Raw genomic sequence first — 19,776 nt, 5'->3', positions numbered from 1 at the left:
TGGTTAAAGGGGCAGCGGTGGGACTGAATTCCACCGGAGTGACAACAAAAGAGCGGCGGCCAGCTGCGTTTTTGGACGGGTCACATCTGTCGTTGTCGTCGTCGCTGTCCATGGTGCTGAACTCGTGCTCCAGGAATGGTGGAGACGCTGAGTATCGCAGTCATCGGTGCTCCCGGAGTGGGGAAAACTTCTATAATCCGCCAGTTCATCTATAACGACTTCTCGGAGGTGTACACGCCGACCAGGACCAGATATGTGTACAGACCCTCTGTCATACTGAACGGGAACATGTATGAGCTGAAGATTTTGGACGTCCCGCCAATCTCCTCTTTTCCATCAAGCTCCAGCCAGGTATACTGTAGGCTATATTCTTCCTAAAGCTTTAACTTTATTAGATCATGTATAAAGCTGAGCGTTATGATGATGCAGATCTCATTAATTTAATGTCCACATATTTTTTACAAGTGCCCTTCTGTTCACAACCTCGGGCATTGCTCAAAGACAAAAACACCAGTTTTATTTATTCTTCTATCACTATCAGATGTCCCCAGTCTACTAGTTGCTATGGAGACCTGACTTAAAGCATTGGAGAGCTTCACTTTGACTGTAAACTCTGTGTGTGTGTGTGTGTGTGTGTGTGTGTGTGTGTGTGTGTGTGTGTGTGTGTGTGTGTGTGTGTGTGTGTGTGTGTGTGTTTCAAACCTCCTCATGAGGGAGGAATGCCAGCTTGCATATTGTTGTTTATTAATCATTGCATGTCTTCTACAGACTTCTAATAAGAGCAGTGTTGGGTGTCACATATTGAGCTGAGCTGATAACAGTATGCTTAAGTCTGGCTTGTTTGCACAGGAAATAATAGCTGCAGGCGCTGCCACAGCACCTGGTCAAACTCCCAATTTAAAAATAGAACAGGCTGCCCTTTCATTCCTGGCCACAGGTCATATGCCACACCTCATTAGGTGGAGACACATGTGATTGCAGGTTCATCATCAGTGATTTGCACTGCAGATCCAAACGCTGAAGATGTGTAGCCTGTTGTTTGTGACTTTGTAGTTTTGTTTTCTTCCTGCCATGAATATTAACTCTGGTTGTCTTTATGTAGCATTTCATCTCTGGAAGATTTGTTTCATTAAAGGACTGGCTCAGTCTTTTCAAGCCTTTAAAACAATACAATATGTAATGGAAAGTAAGTTTATTTGGAAATCACCTTTCAACAACCATACAAGTCAATGTGCTTCACATAAAACAGAAAAGGCACTGTAAAAATATGTAAAAAAAATACAAAGATACATTTAAATAGAATTGAAAAGAGTTACATAAGTTTAAATAGAAAATGGGAGATTCAAAATATTGATAGATAAGATATCTAGATAAGATTAGATATAAATGAGATTTGATTAAAAGGTGGGTAGGTAGGCTTTTAATGTCGCATTAAAAAGCATTAATGGATTGTTCTTCTTCTCCATTTTGGCCTTAAAGAGATCATTTCTAGTCCAGTTTTGATGTAAGTGATGAGAGCCAGTCCTTAAAATATATTTTAAGGTTCAGCCAAAGCTTATATGAAGCTTTAACAGTGTGAGTTGACCTAATTAAGCAGGTATATTGTAAAGTTACAGTATTTTTAATACTAAACTCCATCTTTGTTACTATCCCTCCACTGTAGTTCAGTAAGGAAGGGTTAGGGTTAGGGTTAGGGTTAGCACAAAGAGGGAATTAAGGCTGCAATTAACAATTATTTTCATTATAGATTCATATATGTAATATTTTCTTCTCTCTTCAGATGTCTTGTTTTATCTGACCAACAGTCCAAAACCAACAGATATTTGGTTTTCCATCACAGAAGACAATTAAAACCATTAAATCCTCACTTTTGAGAAGCTGGAACTAGCAAATGTTTGATACTGAAATTATGATTCAATTATTGATTAATTGACTAATCGTAGCAGCTCTCCATTTGGAAGATAACCATTTGATTTGTTTAACTGAGACTGCAGAAGCCTCATGAAAGCTTGGCTTAACTTTAGAAAACATTTTCGAATGGAACGATTGCTGATTTTTCTCTCATCACTTATATTGAAATCACTTTAGGAAGGGTTCTCAGTTAATATATTACCTCAGCCAATAACTCTTATAGTGTGAGTGTTGTTTAGCAGACCTTTACCAGACCTGAAAAACTGTGAAGCTATCCTTTAAGACAAAAAGCCTCTTGGTATATTTCTCTTCTTGTCTTTACCAGTAAAGGAGTACAAAAAGTATGTCTGTGTATGTGACAAATCTTTGGTTGTTGCACTCCAACCTTTTGTCTATTTGAAGTGTGTGTTTGACTGCTGTCCACTGCAGCCTCAGCGCAGAGGCTGTGATGCTTTCAAGATAGAAATCTCCAAGGTCACCACACCGAGCTGCCACACAACACCTGACTGCTGCCGCTGCTGATCATTTCTCTTCTTCTCTCCCCTTCGGTGTCACACATAGCCCTCCTAAGAACAGCTGTGGTTATCTACACAGAGGAGGTGCCACTGAGAAAATGAGATCAGGCCAAAGAGGAGACAAAAAAGAGCAGCTTGAGTGTGAGGCCTCCCAGAGTGTTGGTTTGCTGTGTGTTCTGAGAGCCCGGCATTAACACAGTAAACATCTGACAGGCAGATTGAGAGGCCAGAGCGATCATCCTGTCAAGCTTTTGTTAGAATTACCCGTAGCTGTTCAACCAGATTAAACATTTTGTTATACGGTGTTAAGGAGTCTGCTGTGTGGTTCACTGTTACCTTCCCACAGAGACCCTCAGTAAAGACACCCTGATTGAGTTTTCTCTGTCTTCAGCTAAACAGTGCTTAACCCCCATTAGGGAAAAGGCTGTTAGGTGTGAGCAGAAAGCAGGAATAAGACAGGATGAGTCTCATGAGTTTACATGTGTGAGTATGTGTGTGTTTCCCAAGCCTTGAGTCACACGAGAAAGCTTTTAAGCACACGCAGCTTTCATCATTTCCTAGTGCAGCATGTTGTATCACACTGTGTGAACATTTCATCCTCGTTTTGGAGTGGTAGTGTAGTGAGTCGGCGCCTGTTGTCTGGCCCTTTTGTAGAAGGTTCAGCCTGAAAAAAACATTAGCTGAGTGCTGCCACAACATTTCTATCAGACAGATTTATGGTTACTCATTTGCTCATGAAACGACCCTGTGAGGTCTGCTGTACTTTTACTTCCTGTTTCTACCATGTCCAGCTTGTTCTGAAGTCCGTTATCTTGCTTTGTCTGGTGACGTCCTCTATGCATAGCAAGAGCTGTGATGAGACACGGGGCATTTCTGACTCACTGGCCAGCTCTGTATTTACCCCGTGGGATGATAAATGCAACCCAGGTTAGGGGGATGGACATATTAAGTGGCAAGTAGCGCCAGCACAAAGAGACCTGATTGAAATTTACTCGCTGTACACAGTAGATTGAATTAAACCACAGTTCCCTCCTAGAAGACTGCTGGGAATAAAAGACCAGCAGAGGAGACAGAAGGAATTTGCTGCAGTCAATTAGAGAGGTTGCACAGAGTTTAATGGACATTGTCAAAGTATGAGGTTTTATAATGTCCCCTGAAACGTGATGGAGAAGCTGCAGAATAGAGTGAGTCAATACGCCTCCATGCTTATGCAGCATGGCAATTTCTTATCAGTTCATATTATACTTGAGAGAAGAAGAGTAACATTCTGACATGCTACTTGTGACCCCATTTCAACTACGTACTTTTTTTTATCCTTTCCAATGCTGGAGAAAAGGCAAGATTCCTGTTATTTTACTGTGAGGCTGTGACAGTGTAATGATTTGTTTGCTTTGCTTTATGTGTATCTGTTGCTGATAACATTGCATTTAGAGAGCATCAGTCACAGTTTGTCAATAGGGTGTGGTGACAGATGGATTTAAGCCTGACAGCAGATTCGTCAATGATTTTTTCTTGTTCTTACCATAATGTATCTCCATGACTTCCTCCCACACAAAATGCTCCCTCTCTTCCTCCCTTCCCTGCGCTCCCTGGACATTTTTCTAAGTTATCTCTGTTAATACTCTCTGCGATAACAGGGTGGTTTTCATGTCACACATTGACTGGGTGGAAATAACGCATGCATAAAAGTCATGCATGTGTGCAATTATGAGGTGTACAAACCATCTAGGTGTTTGTGCGTTAAAGTTACAAGAGTAGCAGGTACATGGTGAATATTATTATATTAAATGAAGGGTCTGGTTATTTTCTATATTTGTCTTTTTGTCAACAAATCTCATGTAAAGAGTCAAATCAGCAATGAACTCATCCTGCTCACAAGTATCGTGTGTATCCAAAGCATGATACATCTTATTCCTCTGTGCCACTGTGTTGTCCAAAAACACGTCAGTGAATCACACCGCTGTGCTGGGTGACATGTTCCTGTGCCCCTCAAGATTATAGTCACAGTAATTTGTTTAGAAACTGCTCCAAAGTAATCAATGCAATTCCATTGACAGAGGAAATATTTGCTCTCTTGTCGAGAGTGAGAGATGATTAGCTCGATGCCATAGTTTGTCTGTTAAATATGACGCTGGAGACGGTTAGTTTAGCTCAGCATAAAGACCCCCCTAACCCTAACTCTAACCCCCCAAGTTGTATAATAAGCTAAGCAAACTGGCGTGTAGCTGAGTAGTATTAATCTTATGTAATGCAGGAAAGCAAATAAGCATTTACTATTCCTTTAAAATTGCATAAAATCCTTGTTAGCCCCTGCATTAAAGTCAAAAGTATAACCATATTTCCCAAAATTTGCCATATTGATCCATTTTAAAAGTAATATTTTATGATTCTATGTAAGAAAACAGCAGAAACTGTCCTGCCATATGTCATCATTGAGTAATGGAAATCTCATCTCTAGGGGATGTCATAGATTTTAATTTCAAATCAGCTGGCATGGCCTATGTGTGGCATATCTCTAATTGCTCAACACCCTTCCCCCACCAGGTTACACCGTCCTCCTTCCTGTGCTTGAGTATTGATCCATCACATCCACCCATTACCGTTAAGCTGCCTCCCCTAATATCGTGAGACTCAACAGCTTTGGCATAGCCTGGTAAAAACTGACCGTGGCCTGTGGTTGTCAGGGAAACATGTTCTGTTTGGCTCCCGAGGAGCGAAGGATGAGATGCTCTTTTCTGCATAGTGTTAAGAAGACCGACTGGAGGCTACAGACTGTGGCACCACACTTCACATTCAGAGAACATACACAAATAAACATGCCCAGACATGCATTTTAAATTCATTTCACTTCAATTTATCGACTCTGTATTGCTGCAGCGTCTTTTTTTAATATCTTGTCTGTTGTTTGGTGAAGAAGAGTAGAGCAGCTGTTTCTAGCCCCTCCTCCACATTTAAAAACAGGACGTGGATGACAAAGAGATGCGTATGGAAGCCGAGAACAGCCGTGCTTGCAATTTTTTAATGCCATTATCTCAAGATTATCAGGCTGAGAGGTTGTATTTTCTTGGATGTCAAACATTATGTATATTTCTCGCTATATCCATGCATGGATATACAATGCTCATTTGACATCAGAAGTGAGAATGCCTGAATGAGTCATCCATTTCATGAGAACAGTAATTCAAAGCTTCAGAACAATAAATAAATAAACATAACCTTAACCATTTACTACAAAGCGTACCCCACTGATGTTGATGATGATGGCTCAGTTTACACCACTAAGGATTTAAATGCTTTTATTGTATCAATATTAATACACCTATGAAAATATAACAATGCACAGTATTTTGTTAGTATAACAGATTCAGCCATGTAGTCTGTCTTCTGGCGGATAGAGAAGATAGAGATATAGCAGATAAAGGTACTTTTTCCATAAATGATCTTTTTGTAATAACAATTGTTGCACCATTATAGATGTAGACTTGGTTCACTGTAATGGACAATGCATGGGGGAATGGCATGCACTGATTGGTAATTTTAAGATTTTTAAAAGCTAATTTTCTCTAGATAACAAAATAATTAACTTGTGATCCTGAGATAACTGCATTAAAAAAAATCAAGCACAGCCATTCTTGGCTTCTTTAGATATGAGATGAGAACACAAGTTTCTATTTTTAGCCCCACAGAGATGTGAAGCTGCAACTGAAGCCAGTGTGCATCTCACGTAGTCAGTTGCCTCAACTATCACAAGAGTGTGAGCTGTGATGAGCTGCAGTGTTATGACAGTCTTGTCATTTTCTTGTTTGTCTGGCAAAAAATAGGTGAATATATTCTCAAATGTTTGCCCGGTAGGCACAGCTTTGAAATGGAATTGTATTGGACACTCAAAAGAAGCGATAAGAAGAAATTACAGTGGATATCAGACTGTCTCTCCTGCTCTAACCTGGAAAGAGATAGAAAAAATAATCACACTTTCTTCCAATTTGTACAAAGCGCAGTCTTTCACTCTTGATAGCAGTGCTCTTAGTGCCACATGTTCATCTCCCTGCCTGATCGACCTCTTTATCTGCCTCCAGATGTATGAGGCTGGCGAGGTTGTGTCTGCCTCACACTCACCCTGACACAAACTCAGCAAGCCCTCTTCCACATTAAATGAAGTTAATTAATCATTGCTGACACAGATGTATTAGCATGATCATCATTATAAGTTACATTGTTCATCACCTACTCCTTTAGCCTCCTCTGTCACAGATTATCACTTGAGTTTATTGATACAGATTGCCTGTATAATATGTTGATTTGAAAAGCATATTTTCTCCAACCTAGAGAGTGCTGTGATTAGATTTCTTACATTCCTATTTCAATTTACACAAGCTGTTGCAGGTGGTAGGTGAAATAATGTCCGCAACATATGGTGATGTACTTTAACACTGTAACAAATTAATCACTGTCATAATCACTGTTGTAATCACTGCGATAAAGGTGGGTCGCAGGGGCTCAAATGCTAATCACAAGCATAAAAATTAAGAGGGCTGACAATCAACACTTTGATATCTGAGTTTTCAAAGCAACATGATACAACAGACAGACCCAAATTGTCTGTGCCTGGGGTGCAGGTGCATCAGTCAAAAACAATATGACAAATTATTTACTACGTCAAGCAGAACAGCTTTGAAAATTATGATGGGAAACAGAAAACATGCTTCTACAAGGTGAAGCATGGTCACATATGGATTTGTGTCTCAATTTTGATTGCGTGTTGGGACATTTTAAACACAGAAATAAGATATATTTTGTAAATCTTTACTGTTTCTAAAAATGTCCTCTCCCAGGCTCAGAGTTTGAGAACAAACACAAGGCCACAGTCACAAGGTGAAACAAGCTTACTGAGAGCTGACAAATGCTGACAGTTTAACTACTTCAGGCTTAAAGGAACAGTTTAAGATTTAGGCTAATTATTACTTACTCACACTCTTTTGGAGGATTAGATAAGTGACTTCCTGATGTCTCGGCTGGTTTTCTTACAAACTCAGAGTGACAAGAAGTCACTGCTCCCAGCCAAGAATTAGTCTGGAACATAATCACTCATAAAACCAAAACATGTGCTTTTTAAATTTTGGGCTTTGTCCAGATTAAACACACAAGGTAAAACGTGTTAACTGGTGAGCTCTATAGGCTCTGATAGATGCATTTTTTAACCTTTGGACAAAGCCAGACTAGCTACTTTCCTTTATTTCCATAGTTTGTTCTAAGCTAAACTAAGCAGCTCCGCCAGCTTTATATTTTGTGTTCAGATATGAGTGTGGGATCAATCCACTCATCCAACCCTTGCCAAGAAAGTAAGTAACATTTCCCAAAATTCCAAAAATTATATTATTATTCCTTAACTCTACGTACAATATATTGTGCACAAAGTGTTGTATCCACTGTTTGCTTGCTGAATTGAATTGAATTGAATTGAACTGAACTTGGTTTCTGACAGTCTCAGTCTCCAGACCTTCATTAGCAGTGCCCAGGCACCCCAGAGGATATTTTGACACCCTGTCTGCTCATCTCTTGATCCACTGCTGCCTTTTTCATCTTTTCAACATTCTCTCAGGGCTGCGTTTGTTTTCTCATTTCCCTCAACAGATCTTTTCTTCCCACCCCCTGAAGTTCCTCTATTTTCTTCTCCCTCTTTTATCAGATCAAATGCTTATAAATTCATTGCATGCTGTTAGAGGCGGTGAGGGTGGTGGTGGTGGGTTGATGAGAGCATGGGGAAACAGCATGAATAGAAGAACGGGTCACTGTGTTCCTACTGAAACAACTGTCCCCCAGTAAGGTGCACTTTAATTACGGTTTGAAACTCATTAGCATCAAACAAATGTCCCTGTTTGCCCCAATGAATGTGCACTACATCACAAAGCTTAGCCATGATGCAAAATAAGTAATACAGTATGTTTCTATTTCTTCTCCTGACAGAAGGCTCTATGTTTCCTTATTATAAGCTGTTACTGCCGTCATTGTCCTTGAGCATGTGTAGCTAGGACACAGCGCTTACTGCTGGGCAGTCAACATGTTTTATGACTTTGTTTGGGGCTGTGAGGCTACAAAAGCCATGCCAGCTCTAAGACTTCATTGACTCTGCCCTTTCTCTTTATAGAGGATACGCAGCAGAGACAGGTGAACTGTTTCACAATAATGAAAGAAACATGGTTTTTCGCTGTCTACTGTTATTGTTTATAAGGTTAGCTTGTCAATCATTAACTACCCAGGCTACATGGACTTTCGAAATAAAAAAGTATTGCATAGTGGTGAAAGAACTTCTTACATATACGTTAACATCATAATGCATTAAAGAATCTCTGTTTCTTGCTCCAAGCGCCACAATAAATCCTGTCCTACAAGACAACTAAGGTTCGAAGCCATGCTAGCAGCACTGGTGCTGTGGGTGGCAATGTCTGTCTCTCATTTGGTTAGTCAGTGTACCACTTTGGTCCAGGATATATCTAACTGATAGATTGCCATCACATGTTTTCATCTAGCAACATCATGCATTAGTATTAACTGTACAGGCTGAACTGTACTTGTTAAGTAGTAAATGATAGCATGCTAACATGCCAAACTAGAGCATGGTAAATGTTACATCAACATGCTTAGTTTTTTTATTTATAATCAATCAACCAATCAGTCAATCAATATCAATCAATCAATAGTTTTTCCAGTTTTCCCACAATAGTAAACTCAAAATCTCATGGTTTTTGACTGTTGGTCAGACAAGACAAGTAATCTGAATATAATTTCGACTTCAGAAAATAGTCATAGGCACTATTCAGTATATTCTGACATTTTATACACTAATCAGTGGTATTACAGAAGGAATGTATTGAAGACGATATTTGTGAGACCTACACATACACATGTTCCTATGATGGAGTAATACTGCTTTGCCAACAGTGCTGTATGCACAATTTGATAAAATCTAAATTCAACAAATGAGAGCAATATAAACTAAAAGTCTCTAAACTAGATTTTGGAGTCCCTCTTGAACACCAAGACCACAAGATGGAGGACCTACCATTGTTTATAGTGTGTACCTCAGTTTGCAAATTTCTAATAAATGTTGGTTAATCAAATTAGGTAGACCCAAATAATATGGTGTAAACACACACAAGGCTAACAGTTTGGTGTAAGTACAGTATATTTATTAGTTTGCATATCTAAGCTTTTCTCTGTGTCTCTCATTTAGGAGTGGCTGGACTTGCGTTGCAGAGGTGTTCGCAATGCCAATGCCTACATCCTGGTGTATGACATCTGCTGTGTGGAGAGCTTTGAATACGTCAAGATGATCAGACAACAGATAGTGGAGCACAGGTATGGTAAATGACACAATGATATTCGCTGGACATACAACCGACATAGAGCTTGTTAACCCTCATTGGTGTCACCCGTCTGTGGACAGCATGTAATTTCACAGCCCTGCCACAAAGTCATACAATTACACGTTTGTGACAGGGTGACAGTGATAGATAGTCTGCTTGTGGTGATATCTTTTAATTCAGCGCTCTCCTCCCCGCATCCTGACAGTTTAGTAATGACATTTAAATCTGGCATTGCTGAATGCGAGCTGCCTGAGATGTCATTGGTGATTTAAAGAGTATTATTAGGATATTCCTGCTTTTATTAGGCAGAGAACAGCAGTAAAGACAGAAAATAAAAGAATAAGTTGGAGATAACATACAGTAGGATAAAAGGCTCTTAGCCAGCTTACATACTGTACATGAGCCACAGACACATTTGCCAACACCAGTGTTAACAAAAGACCAATGAAAAAGCATCACCTGCTCTATAATTCTCGCTGGCATACTTGCATATATTTACATACTGAAAGGTACAATGAGTGGCCCCATTTGATCTGTTATGTTGTACAATAACATGTCCAAACTGCTACTGCAGAGTTGATCCCCACCTTCCTGCAGCTCCAAATGTGTTACCACCAAATGTTTATGGCCCGTGACAGAAAACCATTATCACCAGCAGCTGGAGGAGGAAAGGTGAATGCAACATGAATGGAAAACAGGAGAAATGTGTAATCATAGGACAAAGATCTAAGGTGGAGAAAGGAGGGGAAGATGGGTGAAGGGACAGATACTGTGCAAATGAACTGAAATCATGAATAATGGAGGTTGGTGCAGCACAGGGTGGCAGCGCTTTTGTCAACTATAAAGAAATTAGCTTGCTGTTTATTACCTCAGATGGGAAAACACAAACACATATATCTGTATATATAGGCCTATATGTATGTATATATATATACATATACATATACACACACACACACACACACACACACACAAACATATATACAGTATATGTAGATATTTGAAATATTCCTCAATGTTCTGCAGGCATACACTCAGAAACCAAATGATGTATTTTTTTCTCTATTTCTTTTAGCCCTTTAGAATGAAGCCTGCGAAGAACCCAACACAAAAAGTGTTGGGTTGCGCCGTTACTTCTGTATAGTTTTTCCCTATTTTCACACACACGCATACAGTACACCTTGTTCCACTGAAATACTCCTGCGGATTTGCGAGGAGATATTTTTAAATTTGTTCTGTGAGCATGACCTGTGAAAGGGAGAAAAGTGAAATGATTACCGCAGTATGTTTTTTCAAGTCTTTAAGATTTTCGCTTCAGGCCTCGAATTGACTGTTCATATCTCTCTCTCTTTTTTTCTCTCTGTCTTCCTCTCTGTTGAGCTTCCTGTCCAGGCACACAAGCATATATGCAAGTGTGCTAGGCCTTGTCAGAGGATGAGGCATGACATAACAACAAGAAACCTTTATTCATCATAAGGAGGAGCTTATGATTTGTTAAAGCAGCTGTGCATTTCAGCTGACTTTGACCCTACATGCACTGCACTGTTCATTCATGTTCCAGTGTTTCTCATGAAAAACAGTGATTAAAGCTACGTACTCAACTGGCTTTGGTTCCCAAATAAACAGAGAGTCTTTAGTACATTGTTGTACTAAACTGTTGGACTCTCCTCTTTTAATAGAGTAGTAGATTAGATTTCCAAACTCCAACCAACCAGGCACGACAGTAAATGGTTGGACTTGATGTTGATCCAATAGATGTTTTCATTAACACTCTAGGGCTATGCGTCACAAACACATCAAGTCATCAGTCACTAATTTATGCCTACCTCTGGTTCGCCATACATTTTCACACTCCATAATGTTGTAAACCAGTCACTGCAGAGTGTGGTGGGAGGCCCCTTGAGCCTGTGAGCTCTAATCCTCCAGGCCGCCCACACACACCTCGGAAGGAGGGAAAACTGCACAGACATTTTTCACACGCCCAGCCAACCACTGTAACAAACACTGAGATGATAACATATGTATTTACTGTGCTTTTTGAAGTCAACCTTTGTCCTTTTTACCCCTCACATTTTTCTGTAGGGAAGGCAGCAGCAGTGAGGTGCCAATCCTGGTGGTCGGCAACAAGAGAGATCTGCAGCGACAGCGCTTCATGCCTCGCAGGGCAGTGTCAGTCCTGGTGAAGAAGACTTGGAAGTGCGGTTATGTGGAATGCTCCGCCAAGTTTAACTGGCACGTAGTCTTGCTCTTCAAGGAACTGCTGGGCATCGCTGTGGCGCGGGGCATGCGCCAGAACCACACCGCCATCCGTCTGCAGGGGGCGCTACAGAGGAATCGCTGCACCATCATGTGACCCATAGAGCTCCCTCCACCCCTCTCACCTCAGGAGTGAAGCGGCGATGGAGAAAAGGACTTTTTTATCGAAATGGCTGGAAAATTACCCTGTGGCCTCCTGCTTTACTGAGCTAATTTTTCATAATGAGGTTTATTAGACTCTTGCGCTGTAAAAGACACTAAATTCCATACATGGTCATCCAACCACTTCCTGGTCATATTCTGCCAGATGTGTAGATGTGAGGAAGGAGGTAGAAAAGGAAGCAGATGAAAACCAATATGACATAGCACAGTTATAATTTTTCTCATATCAATTAGACAGTTGAGGATTTTGAGGCTGTGCTTTCCAGATTACACAGCAGCAGCCAGGCCTTCTTAACGGTTTTCTTGTGGCTATAGCAGGATGAAAGTTTGCGAGACTCAAAATGGAGAGGCAGCAATATCATCGAGTCTTCCTTTTGAACTCAGTAAGGTCAACAGCAGAAGCTCATACCTGACATATTTGGATTTATTTGAGGGTATGTAGTTACTGGTAAACAAAACAGAATGAGAGATAGCAAATAAAATCTAAGTTTTGGTGAGATTATCTAAATGTACAAATAGATATGATTAGATGGTGTTTCTATTTAGATTCTGAAAAAGTAGCCTGCTCAGTAGCCGTTCTCATTACATGAATTTTGTAGACTTTCTTTTCTTTCCTTTCCCTATTACATACTTGGCCTACGATAAAAGCTGTTTGTTCAGATGAAGGGTGTTTTAAGGGTGTCTTGCAGCACAAAATACTGCAGTCCCTTATCATGATGTACTGTAGGACTTTAATCGCCCCCCCCACCCTCACTCAGTGTCTGTTTCCGATGAATACATTAAATCAAGGCAACTAGGGACCTGCAGGAGGCTGCAGAGCCTAAGACGAGACACTGTACACGCAATGTGGGCGTTTGTGTGTGTGTGTGTGTGTGAGAGAGACAGAGTGAGCGAGAGGGTAACAGTAAGAGGCAGGTTTGATAGCTGACATTCAGGCTAGCAAAGGACAGACGTAGCAAGATAAGAGACGGATGTTGAAGCTATGGATTAGGAAGGAGCAATAAAATCCCACAGCGATGCCCTGACTGACTTTAACACTACATTATATTAAAAATGCTTCACATACAGTAGTAACCCATTCACGCTCAGCTATCCTCCAGGGACAAGGAAGCAGAGTGTCCACCAAACACCCCATGAGACACATCACAGACACACAGGGAACCTTAATAAAGCTTTCATAGCTGTATCTGAATAGTATCTAATTGGTAATATTGTGAGATTAACAGTTGCTTTTTTCATTTAATTAGAACTTGCTAGGTACTTTGTGAATATGGCTGCACTGAAAGTAAGCAGACATACTGTATAAGAGTGATTCATAGAATAATTGACTTGCATGCTTTTGTTGGTAGAGCCAACGGGTCAGGGTTTATTGCACTGATGTGAAAATGTGATAATGTGATTAATTTTTGTAATACATGGTTTTCTGACACTGTATTGAGCAGCTGAGTGGAGTGAGTGTGATCGTTTTTCACTGGCATGTGAGAGCACAAGCCCATGATTCTCTCCAAGATATAGTTGTGATGTAGTTCAATCAGGGCAGATGGCTGTACTAGCTGTTTTGTTATTCTAGTATAAAAAAAGAAATATGTAGCAGAGATAGAACTAGAAAGCAACTGCGTGTAGCATGACTTCTCATCAGTTTGTCTGTGTGCGCGTTTCCGAATAAAAAGGGCTACAGTTTTTTTATCAGAAACGTTAATTGCATTTATTTTTACTGTGTTAGTACTGTGAGTAATTCTGTTTTTTGAAACATGATGAATTATTAAATGCATTTGAGAACAGCAACCCTGCTCTGGTCACTTTTCAATCCTTTACACCGCATTGTGATCATTTTGGAAACATTGCCACCCTGTGGTTAAGCAATGTTATCAGGAGCCATATCTTATTTAATAAAGTCCTTATTTCAGAACTAACTGTAGTACTGTATAATATGTAGATTGCTTGATGGTTGGCTGATGGGAACCTGATGGTTCAGGCCCCCAGGTCATCTCTCTCTACTTTCTCAGTGGATAATCATGGCCAATTATGGAAGCCTGGGGCTGCCCCTAAGCAGCTATTGGGCTGCAACTGACCTCCTCACTCCTAGACACAGAGAAATCAACCAGTACTCACATATTTGACAACAATACTATTTAGGAGTATTCAACCACTTCTCTGAAGTCTACTCAGTTGTCATTGAGCTAGTCCAGTTTATTGATGGGCTAGTTGATGTGTCAGTGGTTTATGGTAATTTAAAACCAGATTTTATTAAGGAGTGTGCACCACATGAGCACAATATAAACTAAAATAATAAAGTTCTAGATTTTGATTCTTTAAGACAGAGCCTCAAGATTTCCTTAATTCTATTTTGTGGTGCAGAATGCTAAACAAAGTTACTTTTAAATAAAAATGTCCAAAACTCAATCTAAGGACTACAACAGGACTTTTGCCAGGCTAGTTGCCTGCTTTGCGTGGTTGGTAATGAAACCTATTTAATAAAGCAGACATGGATCTTATTAAACTGCAGGTCATTGACCTCTGATTTGAACCCAATTCATATATATATTTTAAAAGTTTCTTTACCCTCAATGAAAGTCAAAGAAGAAGGCTTATCACTACTGTGCACACACTGTTGTCAGTGGCTGTGCTCAGGTTGTGCATGCTGCATCTACCATTACATATCGTCTGATCTTCTCACCTGACTGTTATCACAGTTGAAATCAGCAGCCAAACCGCATGTCAAATGTTTAGGAATGTTTAGATAACAACGTCACGTGGGGCAGGTCCGGATCATAGACCTGGATTGATAGAGCAGGCATCCCCATTCACACACGTACTACAGGAAGGACCAGGTTACGAGCCGCTCCTTCCTGAAATTGCAGCCATAAATTGTTTGGCACGGTCGTCATGGAAATAACTTTTTGATTTGGTGGCAGCCTTATCAGATTATATGGAGGTCAAGTAAGAAACTTCCTTTCTATGCAACCCAGCTCTGTGCTCTGAATCCTCTGCAGTCTGCATCAGCAAAGTGTCTTGGCATCACTTCTCGTCCTTCCTCCGGTGTCCATTCCGGCGTCATGTGAAAGGGGTTCACGGTGGTTTCTCCCGCTCTAGACGCAGATCCTCGGTCGTCAGCGCCGGTTGTCCCGGTGGGGTGGTGTCCCCCCGTCCCCTGTCCCCACGGTCCCCGGTTTATCCTGCAGCCCTTCGGGGTGCGGCGGAGCGGAGGATGAGCGAGCAAGGGAAGGGCTCGGCATCTGCTTCTGCCTCGGCCCCGGCTCCAGGGTCGGATACTTACAAAGGTTGGCTTTTTAAATGGACCAACTACTTGAAGGGCTACCAGCGGCGATGGTTCGTCCTCAGCAATGGCCTGCTTTCATATTACAGGTAAATACACGCAGACGCAGCTTTCCTCTAAAATAACCGCTGAAGTGAGCGAGTCGTATTTCTGTCATCATCACAACTGGTTAGCAGCGGGCTAAAGTCAGTCTGTTTACTAAAAGCTGACGGGCAGTCTGCTTAACTTTGACTGAATGGCATTTTTGGGGAAGATACTGACATAGACGGACATTCACACAACAGCGATGACAACAAAGCCTGTGGCTCAGGAAAGAGTGAGAAATGTGACCACAGCAGGGGACGGTACTCGCTAACTGAGCTAAAAGCCAGCTAGCTGTCAGCTTCTCAGCTATACTAGCACAACTAACGTTCCACCCGCTGGTCTTTCATCATGTCGTCACTATTATAAACGTTTATGTGCCATTTGTTGTCTTTAAGATACATTGCCACTGCACTCTACATGTTTTATTCTCCATGAACGTCACACTTCATTCATTCATTGCATTTGTTGACGCCCCTGAGCCAAATGCTGCAAGAGACTCTCGCTGTCATCACCATCATCATCATCATTAGTCTGTCTTCTTGACTCTCACCACGCAGTTTGCTGATGTTAGCAACACGATATCTTAACATCCGTGGCTCAGGTGCCTCTTGTAAAGGAGTCATGTTTCCACAGGTGTGTGTGTGTGTTTGTGTGTGTGGAGGCACGACGTGGAAACAATGAAAGGATCATAATGAAGCGTGTCAGCTGCTCGCTGCTGGCAAATATTTAGTCTCTCTGTCAGCACTTACATTCAGTTTGACAGAAGAGCCCTGTTTGATGTAGGCTACTGAGATCATAATATAGTCTGATTATGAATGTTTTCTCTATAAAAGAATAGTGTCAAACCTAAAGAAAACCCTCTTTGCTCTCTGAAACTATATGTGTCTATATGATATAAATATTTAGTGGTTTAAAATTTGGCATAGGGACTAATTATTAAGGGATAGGCCTACTTGAGCCAGATCAAAGATGACCCGCTCCATACTATGAAAGGTCAGGATATGAACAGTATGTTAGTGTTGACTGTCCACCTGTTGGTGCTATGAATTCTACCTTTTTATATCCCATTTCAAAACTTTATTATTCCATTTACTAAATACATTTTTACAGTTTAAAAATGTAATTCAATTCTAGTAATTCATGTTCAACTCTGATCATATTTTTATTCTTTTATGTTGTGTTTGTTGGAGCAAACGCTAAGATACATTCCTTAATGTTCACATACTTGGCTAATAAACAGATTCTGGTGAGTGTTGATCGGACAGCAAATTGGATTAATTGCATTCCACATTCATTTAAAATGTCTTTTCTTCTTGTTCCTTCAGTTGGATGTATGAGCTTCACTGTAGAATGACGTATGTGCAGAGTTTGACACTGAGGCTCCTTTCACATTCATCTGCTGAAAATGGAAAGTTTCTGTGAGCTTGTTGAAAATGAGATTTTTAAAGAGGCGGGCCTATGAGCATGATTTTTGACATCACAACTATTTTAGAAGTGATCCTGGTCCAGTGTGCAACTTACACAAATACATGATAGGCTCCAGCGCACAAACACTGAGCTGTCTCCTGCTTTCAGAGAAGTAGGAAACAACTTGTCTCCAGCAGTTAAACTTTTGGAAGTAAATATATTTACATTTTCATAGATTCTGGATTTTTAATGAGGGTGAAGGAGTAGATTCTGTTTTATATGGAAAAAAAACATATCAGACACAAATTATTATTCAAATTAGTACATTTTGATATGTCTTAAAACATGTCTGGAGGGGATCTTTAATCATTCATGTCTGTGATTGAATGTCTGAAACAAATCTAAACATCTGTGGTGAGCACGGTGCTGTAAAAAAACATGTATTCATTTAAAAATAAACATCATCTTACTAGCAAGTGAATTAACTATCACAAGGTCTGGTATGAGGAAAAGCTTGATGGATGTTATGATTGATGTATTGATGTAATAATACGGTCAGCCTTGACCTTGGGAATGACATTGGTGACACAATAATCCCAAATTTAAAGGAGCACTTACTCGCTTCTCTGGGGCTTTCATCTCAGTCAGCTTCATTCACTGATGAAGACTGTGAGATGCTATAAATGGACTGTTTAAACCACTTTGCTAAACAAGAGCTTGATACTTTTTATTTGCTTTCATTGCTGTGCACTGCTGTGTTTAATGGTTGGTACTACTTGACAGCTTTTGTCAACATTCAAATACTTCATCGCTTTCTAGATCACATTGCCCTTAGTGCACTTAATGTTGCTATCCATTTTCTCCAGTGTCAGAGTCTTGATTGCCCAGTATACCAGTGCAGAATAGACTCAACATTCAGACCTTTTGCACTATATGCTGAAAACAGACCACCTATACATGGTCCACATTAAAGAAGAGACGGAGAGTTACTTGTTGCCACAGATGTTCACCCCTCTGACCCACTTTTCCTAATTAAATGGTTCACAGCAGAATGTATATAGACTCTATGGAGTTCACCTTCCTCTACTGACAGTACTATTAGTCAGAGCTGTGACTGTGAAGTTTTAATGCCTTCACCAATCAGATATTATTTAAAAAAAAACCCCTTCTAACATCTACCTTAAATGTGTTAATGCTTGCTGTAAATGCGTGCAGTAATAAAATAATGAATGAGACACTAAGCTTATTCCTTTAGGATAATTGTCCTTTCAAATGTCATCTTTCAGTGGGAGGTTCAAGAGCAGAATCGGCAAAGCAAGAAGGCATTCACTGCTTTATTTAAAGACTACTGTGCATAGTGAATCCTTGTCACTATTGAGAGTCTGTCTCCTGTGACTGCAAGGCAAAAGTTTGACTCACGATGCAGCCCTACAGTTTCAACATGCAGTCTTCAAAAAAAACATGAAAAGTCTTAGATATAGTAAAGAACATTCCTCACTAATTATGCTAGCAGAGAAATAAACAGAAGTGCTCTTTCATGTCAAGCCCGTTTCATCCCATGCTACAGTTGTGCCACAGCATCCTACTGCTACACTTTCTCAAGCAGCCCAATTGTCTTTTGTTGTTGCCAAAGTGTTATTTGACACAGAGGTATGGTAGCCAAAGTGCAAATCCTGCCCACAGAAGGAAAGACGCCTGTTGCCTCTATCCTCTATCCTCTATAAATAGTCCATTATGTTGTAAGGTGATTGCTGTCCCTGAAGTAAAGGTGCAGCCCGTCGACATCTGAGCACAGAGGCAGTGAAGCGCATGAGTTGTCCCCTCTATTGATGTCTTCCTGGCAGACCACATTGTGTGTCTGACTTGAGGCTTTGTGTGTCTCTGTCTATGCCTTCTCTGGCCGACTGTCTGCACTTCTTTTGTGAGTGAAGGAAAAAGAGAAACAGCAAGACAGACACGACAGCACGTTAGATGCAGTGTCTTCATTGTATGTCGAATGATAACTGTGCCGCATCTCAGATGTACACTTTCTGTAGCACATTTCTTTCTTGTTCTACAATTATGAATGATGCCATTTTTAAAGGTTGTATACTGCTGCTGCTCACTTTTTTCACTTCACAATCATTTTCTCAATTAACCATTTGGTCTAGAAAACGATGAAAAATGTCAATCATCGTTTTACAAAGACTAAAATACAGCCTTGAAAGTCTGTTTTGTCCACAGCAGTCCACAACTGGTATATGTTCAGTTTACTGTCATAGAAGACCAAATAAACCAGGTAATATTCACATTTGAGAAGCTGGAACCAAAGAAAGTGTTTGTTCTTTCTTTGGCGACTAATCAATTTCATAACTGATCAATCTCTATCATAAGAGGATGTACCTTTTTAAAGCCCAAATGTCACATGTAGTCCTACATATATTGATCAGTTGTTTGATTTTTTGTGTTCAATATTTGTTTGCCCTTTTAAAAAGCCAGTTCATATTTCCCATACATCAATAGTTACTGAATGCCAATTACAGGTCCAGCCAATAATCTGAGAGATCACTTTCATTCCCGAGGCACCCTGTTGTGAAGGAAGAAGCTTAGCTCTCTACCTTGTGGCTGAGGTGCCAAAGGGCAATCAATGCTTTGACTCTGTGGATGAACTGCCTCACTCAGCACTTGCTTCTGTTAAATTGTAATGAGTTTTATAGAGATGCACTTGTTATTGATTACTTTTTTGTCTGACAGTGCATGGCAGGTTGTCTTTTATTCCCTGTCAACCTCGTGTCTTGTGTTTTTTATTTGTGTGCGTTTT

General features: G+C 40.4%; 2 protein-coding genes across 2 annotated transcripts in view; both read left to right on the top strand.

Annotated features, from left to right (window-relative positions):
- Window positions 1-135: 135 nt before the first annotated feature.
- Window positions 136-12,143, top strand: rasl10a (RAS-like, family 10, member A). The gene is made up of 3 exons (XM_053325879.1): window positions 136-351; window positions 9,658-9,787; window positions 11,878-12,143. The coding sequence occupies exons 1-3, from the start codon at window positions 136-138 to the stop codon at window positions 12,141-12,143; spliced, it is 612 nt and encodes a 203-aa protein (XP_053181854.1).
- A 3,273-nt stretch (window positions 12,144-15,416) lies between these two features.
- Window positions 15,417-19,776, top strand: part of osbp2b (oxysterol binding protein 2b) — a 46,928-nt gene continuing 42,568 nt past the window's right edge. The window contains exon 1 of the mRNA XM_053325111.1: window positions 15,417-15,574. Within this exon, the coding sequence (XP_053181086.1) occupies window positions 15,417-15,574 (158 nt within the window). The remainder of the gene's footprint in view (window positions 15,575-19,776) is intronic.

Source organism: Scomber japonicus, chromosome 9, assembly GCF_027409825.1.
Source record: "Scomber japonicus isolate fScoJap1 chromosome 9, fScoJap1.pri, whole genome shotgun sequence".
Taxonomy (NCBI): domain Eukaryota; kingdom Metazoa; phylum Chordata; class Actinopteri; order Scombriformes; family Scombridae; genus Scomber; species Scomber japonicus.
The sequence above is the reverse complement of the archived record's forward strand: the minus strand, read 5'-3'. Positions and strand labels throughout refer to the sequence as shown.

Bases quoted from the DNA above. Each gene is read 5' to 3' on its own strand.
- rasl10a (XM_053325879.1), top strand. From the start codon at position 136: ATGGTGGAGACGCTGAGTATCGCAGTCATCGGTGCTCCCGGAGTGGGG. The intron at 352-9,657 runs GTATACTGTAGG...TCTCTCATTTAG, and splicing joins TTCCATCAAGCTCCAGCCAG to GAGTGGCTGGACTTGCGTTG. The intron at 9,788-11,877 runs GTAAATGACACA...TCTGTAGGGAAG, and splicing joins GATAGTGGAGCACAGGTATG to GCAGCAGCAGTGAGGTGCCA.